The sequence below is a fragment of the Pinus tabuliformis genome, chromosome 4_2 (assembly GCF_031772625.1).
Source record: "Pinus tabuliformis cultivar Carrire ecotype Pingquan chromosome 4_2, CPIR1, whole genome shotgun sequence".
Classification (NCBI taxonomy): Eukaryota; Viridiplantae; Streptophyta; class Pinopsida; order Pinales; family Pinaceae; genus Pinus; species Pinus tabuliformis.
In genome coordinates, this window is record NC_142304.1 from 236,229,954 (window position 1) to 236,240,555 (window position 10,602).

Sequence of the window (10,602 nt, forward strand, 5' to 3'; positions counted from 1 at the left end):
GGTTTGCATCAGATGGGCTCCTCTGAAAACCCTGATCTGTCAGGTACTGATCAATTTTCATGTACCAAGCCCAAGGAGCTTGTTTCAATCCATAGATTGCTTTAGCTAACCGACACACTTTCTGTTCTTGACCAGCAACCTTGAATCCTGGAGGCTGCGTCATGTAGACTTCTTCTTGGAGATCACCATTTAGGAAAGCACTCTTTACATCCATCTGATGAACTTTCCAATTGAACTGAGCTGCTAGGGCAAGGACAAGCCTTATGGTACTCATCTTGGCTGTAGGAGCAAAAGTCTCCTCATAGTCGATGCCTTCCTTCTGTGAGAACCCTCGAGCCACAAGACGAGCTTTATACTTGTCTATGGTTCCATCAGCTTTGTATTTCACTTTATATACCCATTTGCAGCCTATGGGGTTTTTTCCTGCAGGAAGATCAGAAAGTGTCCATGTGTGATTCTTCTGAAGACTCTGGAATTCAGCTTCCATAGCCTGTTCCCACTCAGATGTACCCTTAGCCTCTGAATAGGTTTGAGGCTCAAAAATACTGTGTAGGTTAGCCATAAGAGCAAAATTGACTGTAGACTGTTGTCTGTTCTTATGTCTAGAAGTTCTACCTTCAAGGAGCTCATCCTCCCGGAGATCACCAATGGTTTTAGCCCACCATTTTGGCCGAAGAGTAGAAGAACCAATATCAGGAGTAGAGGAACCAATATCAGGAGGAGGTGGAGAAGACTCAAGAGCAATAGGGGCAGCAAGAGGAGGGTTATTTTCTGGAGGAAGCTCAGATAGAGTATTATCAAATACTGATGCTACATCATCCCTCCCATCAGGTGGACCGACCGGAAGAAGAACACTGCTCAGAAGAAGAAGACTGAAAGAATCCTCTGCCTTCATCAAATACTACATCTCGACTGAAGCTAAGACAACCAGTGGCTATATCTATCAGCCTATAGGCCTTGTGATGATCACTGTACCCTGTCATCATGAGTTTCTGGCTTTTGGAATCCAACTTAGAGCGCTTAGCAGCTGGAATCCAAACATATGCAACTGAGCCAAATACTTTGAGATGACTGATCTTAGGCTTACAGCCAGACCAAACCTCTTCAGGAGTCTTCCCTGTAACAGCCTGAGTGGGTGATCGGTTAAGAAGGTAAACAACAGTGAATACTGCTTCAGCCCAGAATTTGTTTGGAACACTCCTGTGTTGTAACATGGAACGAGCCATTTCAACAACCGTGCGGTTGCGACGCTCGACAACACTGTTCTGCTGAGGAGTGTAGGGTGTGGTTAACTGACGTTTGATGCCATGAATATCACAGAAGTTGGCAAAAGCTGAAGAACAAAATTCCCCCCCATTGTCGGTCCTAAGAGTCATGATGTTATAGCCAGACTCTTTTTCAACTAAGGTTTTAAACTTCTGAAAGGTACTAAGTGCATCAGATTTATTTTTTAGAAAATACACCCACATCTTTCTACTGAAATCATCTACAATAAGTAAAAAATATTTGCAAGCAGTGATAGAAGCTGTATTCATAGGACCACAAATATCAGCATGAAGTAATTGGAGTACCTTAGATGCGCACCAAGATTCTCCATTCTTGAATGAGGACCGATGTTGCTTTCCCGCTTGACAGGCGCCGCATACCCCCAACTGCTGAGTCTGAATATCAGGTAATCCTGACGCAAGTCCCTCTCGAGAGAGCTGAGAGAGATACTGCATATTTAGATGCCCATATCGCTGATGCCATAGAGTACTAATGGGAGAGACACGTGTTGCTAGAGCCACTTCTGGAGAGTCACCGGTGTCAAGTAGCCTGTATAGACCATGGTCCTCTAGGCCAACAGCAATTGTTAGACTAGACTCCCTGTCAATAATGGAGCACTTGTGCGCACTGAACACTACATCAAGTTGAGGAGAATTTCTCATAATTTGGCTGACAGACAGCAGATTAATTTCCATACCAAGAACATAGTACACATTCAAGAAGATGAGTGTGCGCCCACCAGACTGGATCTGAACGGTACCTCTGCCAACCACTGTGTACTTTTCACCTCCACCAAATACCACGGAATCACTGAAAGGTGAGAAGTCAATAAACTAGTCACGCCTGTGAGAGAAATGGCGTGATGCACCAGAGTCAATGTACCAAGCAGAAGACGGTACATGATCTGACGACCTTTTAGCCATAAAGGCGTAAAAGGCAGATTCTGTTTGCTCGGAATGTTCCTGACTGCCTTCCAACATGAGATTGGTTAAAGAAGCCATCTGCACGTTTCCCAAGATATGGAAAAATACAAAAAATCCTGCACGGATTTCAATGCGGATGCTGGCTGATCCAGACAAATGCTGATCTAAATATGAAATGATTCCCAAAGGAAACTGATTTACTGTAAGAAGCACAATTTTCTTAAACAAACACTGGATAGGAAGAATCAACAAATTGGGCCCACAGGCATAGGCAGGAAACTCAAGACGGATATGAAGAGGCACGAAATTTCTGGAAAGTTAAAACCTCTGTTTTACTGTAATAACAATGCTGATTTACTTGAATGAACTTCTTCCCAAACTCTGCTGCTTAAGATAGTGCTTTGAACGACAGATTTGACTCAGAAAATATCGGCTTATTTAATGAAATTTTGCCAGAAAGCGTAAAGGATTCAAGAAAAATAATGCCGCTTTACAATTTTATCACTCTTCTACAGGAAAAAAAATACCCTTTGTGAATGCGTTTTGCCGTCTAAGAAACCCAAATGAGCTATTACTGAAATCCTTGATTTTCTCTCTCTGCTGGACAAACAGATCCCTTGATTGCTCGAAAAATAAAGATCGTAATTTTGTTTCACACTAAAAACAATAATGAATTTGACCTTGAAGTGGACAAATCGGCCAAATGAGAATTTACTGTTAATGGAACTTCACCGTAATAAAAAATTTCTCAGAATGGTTGCGTACTTACGGTTGCGTATTTACGGTTGCAGCTGTTGCACCTGTCTCTGCAGAACGGAGATGGCTCCAACACACCCATAAACGGGGTCTTGCAAATGGGCTTCGGCTTCGTAGGCCAGAGATTTTTGTTGCTATGCGGAAGCCGTCAATATAAGAAGCGTTGCAGTCGAAACTGGTGTTATCAGCCCGCAAATGAAAAATAGCGAAACTGGTGTTATCACTGTTATAAACTGATGTTATCGCTGTTATCGGCCCGCAAATGAGAACAGTCAAATAACGCCCGAGTCTGGTTGATCAAGTTGGTTTTGAAGGAGCGAATGCGTGATCGGAAACCACGTATCAGTATGTGGTGATGTCGGATGTACGTAACGCTGGAAGCCTGGTTATTTGCTAGCTGTGAAATTCGAATTCGAGTCAGAAATGACGCCCACGGGAGAGAAGAAACCCGCGGAGAAGAGAACCCGTCGCAGAGAAAGCTCCTGCAGAGAAGAAACCCTGTGCTATGCCTGCACTGATTTACAAGGATCGATCGAGCGATATATTCACTGGGTCGTATATAGCAGAGACTGTGAATTGAGTCCAAATATTACTAAGGACTGAGCCGCCAAATGGTGAAACCCCAAGCAGAGCCCGTCGTTGACTCAAGTTCGAACAGCGTTAACCAGCTTGAAAACAAAAAACAGACCCTGAGAGCAGTTTCGAAATGAACTACTGAATTTTTCAAACTATGAAAAATTATTTCGAAAAAAATCCCTGTGCTCTGATACCATAAAACAGTGCGAACAACGCATATGGATTTCCAATGAATTAATTAATCATGAGCAAGCTGAAGCTCAATAATAATACAGAGATATTTACAATAATAGAAACATCAAGTTTCTATGTAGAATATGGAAACAATCAGTTTCATCTAAGAAACTGCTAAAAGAATAAAAATAGCAACAGCTAAAAGAATGAGCATTAAATACTAAATAGAAATATTCTAATACAAATGCTATTATATAGGACATTGAAACATCTATTTTTCAACAATTCTACAATATACTTTATCATTTGTTTATTCAGCCTTGGCTTGAAGTTTTTTTAATAGTGGTTTATGTGATTTTGTTCATAGCTTTCATATGTAGCTAGGAGGATTGTGATATATGACGTTTCCTTGCATAATTTGATTTCCAGTTCAATTGGCTGCCTTTGGTCAATTGATGAATATTGATATATTTCCTTATGAAAATTTTCATAACTTCAGATCTTAAATAATTTGTCTTATTCATGTGTGTTTTGTTATTCCTTGGACTCTTATTTGCCCTGCTGACAATTATCTGACTTATCATGAATTTACACATCGCACTTGAGTTTATTAGAATTTAGAACCCTGTATTTTTTTTTAGATTGCAGGAGTTTACTATTTCAGTTCAACTCAAGCCAGCAGTATAATATTTTTCTTGCACAGAATTGCTTTACTGTCTGGTTTGTATTAGCAAGTAAACTTGTTCAATTCGAAGTGGTTAATCAATCCATTTTGGCTGGGATGCCAGGTTCATATTAGTGTGGGTAATGGGGTGAATTCATATGAAGTTTGCTATTATTCTTGTTCTTATTTGTCCTTTAATTGCTAGCACATAGTTCTTGTCATGTTGAGTCTGATAAATTAGATTGTTGATTAAGTGAAAATATTCAATGTTTGTTTCTCTGTCCTATCCGTTAATATGAAGGTTGTCCACCTATTCAGGCAAAGCAAAAACGGAACAACAGGAAAGATAAAAATCGAGGTAGGGAGGAGAAGGGTTCTTCCTTAGTTCAAGACAAGGATCAGCAAGAAAATTCTTCGAGGAGTAGAACATTGAATGAAAGCTGCTTGGAAGAATGTGCAACACCTAACCTTGCAAGTGTAGGAACGGCTGAAGAAGATGACGATTTGAGTGGGTTGGACACCACAGATAATGTTGTTGGTACACTTGGACCTGCAGTAGAGGATGGAGATCTAGATCGCACAGACTGGGACATGGATGGTTCAGAAACACATCCAGTTATGGAAGCAAGCTTCAGTGGTGATGTCTCCATGCAACCTGTGCAAAGTTGTCGTGTTGGCAGGAAGCATCAAGTTGCCATAGATGACAGTTCTTCAACTTGTTCAACAGATTCCCTTGCATCTGTTGTTGTAAATGCCTCATATAAAGGGAGGCCTTCACTAGCTGACCGTAGCCAATCATTAAACAGGTGTGTAATGTTATTATCTTATTGTTATTTTGTCTGATGTGAATTTAAGATGTGTAGCTGAATTCATTGTTGAGATTTGATGGTTTACCTGCAGAGGAAAGACCAGAACTGATGGTGAGAGATATGAGAAAGACAGTTCATTGGTAGAGATTGATAACTTCAGAAGAGTTGCCAGTACAGACTCAAATGGTGCACCTGAGGCGAGTAGCAGTGCTGCAGGGTTGAATTCAGAGACAGTGATAGTCTCTCTGAAAGAACGTGTGCAATGGCTTGAGCAACGTCTTTTTGAAAAGGTGACTTTATTTAAGTTGTTCATAAGCTCAATCCTAGTTATGAGAATGAGCTTGGTGCTACACATCTAAGGGCTTAAATATATTTTCAACTTTTCAAATTTCTGCTTATGCTTAAATTTATGCATTTGTTTATTGCAGTAATTTTTTTTCTGTGTGTGACTTTACTGTTTTCCTTGCGAATCAGGAAGAAGAAGTTGTCTTATTACAAGAGAAACTTAGCCTGCAACACCACCACGTGGATGATGATAGACCTAATAAACAGTTACAAGACAGGACTTCAGATTGTTGCTTTACAAAAGATTCAGAGTTATCAAGCTCCATACATCTGGATGAAGGGAAACATGATTCTTCACGTTTTCCTGCTGATGGTCCATCAATGGATTCAAACAAGGCATGTAGTCAGGTTGAGTCACAGGCAAACCATGTTCCACCAAATAATGTGCCGAATCAGAGGAGTAACCTTCCTAAATCCAGTTCTGACAAGAACAATGTGCAGTTGGCCCATGCATTGGGCAAGCATGATCAGCTAAAGTCACCCACACATCAGACAAACAATACAGAGTCCAATCTCCCTTCACAGAACAATAAAGCTTGCACTGATGAGAATCTTTCTTCAGTTAGTGGTCAGTCATTTGCACATTTCTCAGGTGGTTCTAATGAAGTTGAAAGCATATCAAGGCCATCAAGTGCTCCGTTGATACCTGCAGGCCCAAGACCTGCTGTTCCTGTTGTATCCATTCAAACTGTTCCATTGTTGTCACGGTCTGTCAGTGCATCAGGAAGACTAGGAGTTGGAGATTCTATGGCTTCAAATAGCATGTTGCTGTCTCAAAGTTCACAGGTGCCTCCATCATACAAAATGGCTGCTGTTGGAAAGAATAAGAGTACTTACGCTGGGCATGTTCCTCTTTCAGTCTCGAGTGCTAACACTCTGGCAGCGGCAAGTCCCTCTCAAGGTTCCACTGCTTCACATTCTAGTGGTTTTATGCAGAACTCTCTTTCATCTTCTGTGTTACCTCCATGTACAATTCCAGGTTCTCCTCAATCAAGTCATAGGATGGACATGCATAATGAATATTCCTCAGGTCGGACAAGTTGTGATGCCTTGCCTTCTTCATCTGGGGCTATTGGATCATATATTCGCACATCACAATTATCTTTCTTGATTGGACCTGAAAAAGAGCAGCGTATTTGTGGTGCTGCTAATCAGAGTGAGCGTCCTGTGGGCTTCACTTTTGGCTCAGTAACTCCTGAGATGCTAAATCGGCAAAGATCTCATGGGCACATGCTAGATGTTGAAGATTCCAATTCTCGTGTACAAGAAAAATCTTTCAGAGTGGACCAGCTTGATCATCAACCAAGTTTACTGGATCAGCATATACATCAGCAACCACAGAGAGGGAAGAATCTGAAAGATTTCCAAGTTCATTCTGAGCTTGATGGTCATGATATCAGAGTCCAGCAAGCCACAATGAATGATCTTGGTATGCAGGGACCCCCGATGCATGTATATCCATCTACTGATGTCAGGCAGGTTAGTCCTATCATGTCAGAAGAATTTCCTTATCTCGATATTATCAATGACTTGCTTGATGAAGAACATTATCGAGGCAAAGACCACAGTGGGCAGCATTTAAATCGACACATTCCTTTTCCTGGGCTTGAAAGGAGAAATTCAGGTCATTTGCTTCCAGAAGTAAGTCTCGTCAAAGGAGATAGGGTTGAGATATCCAGATTGCATGAAGATGGTTTGTTTCAGTTGCATTCTTCCTCGGATCCCTCGAGTATTGGGTTGAGGGAAAGCTTGCAAATGGTTCCTCCTTATGCACATTCACTGTATGGTCAATCATACAATCAACAAGGCAGTATATTTGAGGGAATTCCTCCTCATCACTGGCCTATGTCTAATGGTGATTTTTCTGGAGGAAGTATCAGTAACAATGGGTATGGTGGTCTAAATACTCCCATGGCATATCCTATGCATGGAAATCATATTTCACTTGGTGATTGTTCAAATTTTACCACAGGTCAAAATGATTACACAATTTTTTCACCTAGAAAGGATCTGTGATAGCTCAACTTTAATTTGTAACTTTGGTATCAATTTCATTGTTTGTGACTTATTTTTTCTGAATGAATTCAGCATATGATGTTGATTAAATAGAAGATTACTTCCCCTTGGAGCCATGGTTCATGCAGATGCTTATTCATTTTATTGTCTGCTCAAGACATGTCTGAGGAGGGGGGGAACTTGAAGGAGTTTAATGCCAATTTGCTGAGTGGTGTTTATGAAGAAACTGGTAATGATGCATCTAGTATGTTAACAACAATGCTGCTGCTTCATAATTAAGAATATCTTTAACATTCAAATTTTCTTTAATTCTTAATGTGCGAGCTTTTATCTGCCTAGAGTTATCACCCATATAGTGGCTTCATATATTTAATGCATTCCATTATGTCTTACCTGAATTAAATGTAATTAACTGTTCTCATTATGCAAAAGGGCTGCATTTTGCTTTTGGTTTTTAATTTTAGTTTCCATATTTTTCATTCAAAGTTGACACCATGGAATGCATTTATTTATTTATTTTTTATTAATTTATTTATTCTATATATATCACACACACTCTCTCTCACACATGAAAATAAAGAGAAATGAAGAAAAGGCCACTGAATTAGTTTCAGGGAGTTACCTGACCAGTTCTGAGCAAAAACAGGGATGGATACCACTTAGCAAGCTAAGTACACCCCGTGTGTACAGAGGGTTGCTACTTAATTTACGCAACAGAAAAACTTGCTCCACCTTTTTATTTTATTTGAAACGATATATATTGTGGATGAGAAAGATTGGAACCATTGCTATGGTCGAGCATTTCGTGTTTAGCTTCATTAATAAACTAGCACCTACCTCTTGCAGCGGCTTAAATTGAGATGGTGTCATTTACAGATAGAGGGGATAAAAACAGTCCATGAGAATTGAATATAATGTTTCATAGACGTCTATCCTGTTCTTCCATCCAATTGCTTTGTCAGTGATGCATTTTTATATTGTTGAAGGATAATGATTTGTTAAAAAATGTTGTAAAATGAATATACGAAAACAATGAATAAAAGTTGAAGAGAAGTGTGGAGAAAGAACAATTGAATGTCTGGAGAAAAAATGCATGCAAATTATTGCTTGTGTGAATAAAAATGACACTCTCCCTTGAAAGCAACATTTTTTTGATGCTATGATGAATACCATTTTTGGGATATTTTCGTACAGCTATTTGTTCTTTAAACATGACGGTGGTTGTGATTATGGGTGCGCTGTTTGATTTTAATTTAAGATAATTAGTAATAATACTCTTTCATCACGTTAATAATTTGTTTTACAAACTAAACACTTCCACGCAAAATAAACTTTATTTGGATAAATATGAATAAAACGTCACGCCATCTTCATGCAATGCAAAGTAAGCTGCAATGGTATAAGTTTAAAGAATAATACATTACATTCATTTCTTTATTTAACATCAAGTAAACCATCTCATCATACATCCAAAACTGGAATTTCAAAATGCAATTTTTCTATTAGTTTTTAATAGGTCACTGCTTTTATGCTTTGATGACATGAAGTACAAAATGAGGGTAATGGTATAAGTTGAGACATTGTGATGAATAGGCTAGTGCATTTCCTTGTACCTATTTGGATCGCATTGCTTGCATATAGGAGGTTAGTGGGATCTCTCCTTTAGGCTCTCATGCTACAGTGGAAGGAACTAGCAGTCCTTTGACTTCCTCTTACAATGCCCCCTCTCACTATTGCTGTGCATATTAAATACAGTGGAAGGAACTAGCAGTCCTTTGCGTCTTACAATGCCCCCTCTCACTATTGCTGTGCATATTAAATACATGCATAATATTTCCATAAATAATTATACAATAACATAGCCAAATAAATAATTATACAATAACATAACCAAAAAAGTGTTAATGCCATTGTTATAATATTCAAGGGGGCTAAATGGTCATTTCCTTCACCATGCCTGCCCCCTTAAGAAATAATCATGCGCCCCTCTTCAAATTTGGCATCTCCCTTGTCTTTGTCACCGCAGGCATCATGCTTTCACCTTGCACATGTTCTAAAGATGGAAGATTTGATCCTCACAAGAATTTATCATTTTTGACTCTTCATTATGGATATAAAATAATACCAATTAAAAAATAAAACATTGATTGTATAAGCATGGTCAAACCTACCTCCTCATTTTGCACTCACTGTTTACATGTCTTGAGTTTTTTCTTTGTAGTTCAGGCAAGCCTTTCTAGCAAGAAAACTTGATTTTTTTTAGGTGAGCTAGTAGTGGAACTTGTGAGTTAGATAACACAATAATACATTATGTTAGATAAGAATATGAGAAGTGTCAAAGATAAAATACTTGTACGAGTGTTTCCCAATCTTTTATTGATTAAAATATGGAATGCTCTTAGACATTAATTTTCATCAACAAAAGAAAAAATGTGCTAGTTCTAATGAAACAAGAAACAATTAATTAATTAAGCACCATCATTGTTGTGATCCTAATACCTCTTTAATATGCTTGCTCACCTTTTGCTTAATTTCTCTCATTAACGTGTGCCATTGTCATATGTACAACAAAACTCTTGCTTCTTTTGTGGGCTGTATTTCTGTCATATTGTTGAGGGTGTCCCTGAATGTTTTCTCCAACTCCTTATATATATATATATATATATACACAACAAAACTCTTGCTTCTTTTGCGGGCTTTATTTGTGTCATATTGTTGAGGGCCCTTGAATATTTTCTCCAGCTCCTTAAATTATATATAGATATCTTGGGTTCAAACAAGTCATCAATTAGTGCAAGTGCATGATCAATATGCATTTGTAATTGGTGAATCACTTAATTAATGATAGAACATACATTTTTGAAACCAACAATAAAAAATCATTGGTGTAGGGAAGCAAGAATTATGTTAATTATAGAAATAAAAGTAACAATTTCAATTAATTAATGCATTAAAGAAATTTCCTAAGCTTGAAGTTGAATCCTTATAATTTAGATCCTTGTCATCATAATTTTCAAGAGTATAGTGCACAGGGAATGGGTTTAGGGAGAGCTATCTTTCTCTATGTACGAGG

General features: G+C 38.7%; 1 protein-coding gene across 1 annotated transcript in view; it reads left to right on the forward strand.

Annotated features, from left to right (window-relative positions):
• Nucleotides 1–7,833, forward strand: part of LOC149168927 (uncharacterized) — a 214,279-nt gene extending 206,446 nt beyond the window's left edge. Inside the window, exons 10-12 of the mRNA XM_089428478.1 lie at nt 4,678–5,165; nt 5,260–5,458; nt 5,643–7,833. Coding sequence (XP_089284604.1) covers nt 4,678–5,165; nt 5,260–5,458; nt 5,643–7,529 — 2,574 coding nt within the window. The 3' untranslated portion in view covers nt 7,530–7,833. The remainder of the gene's footprint in view (nt 1–4,677; nt 5,166–5,259; nt 5,459–5,642) is intronic.
• The last annotated feature ends 2,769 nt before the right edge of the window (nt 7,834–10,602 follow it).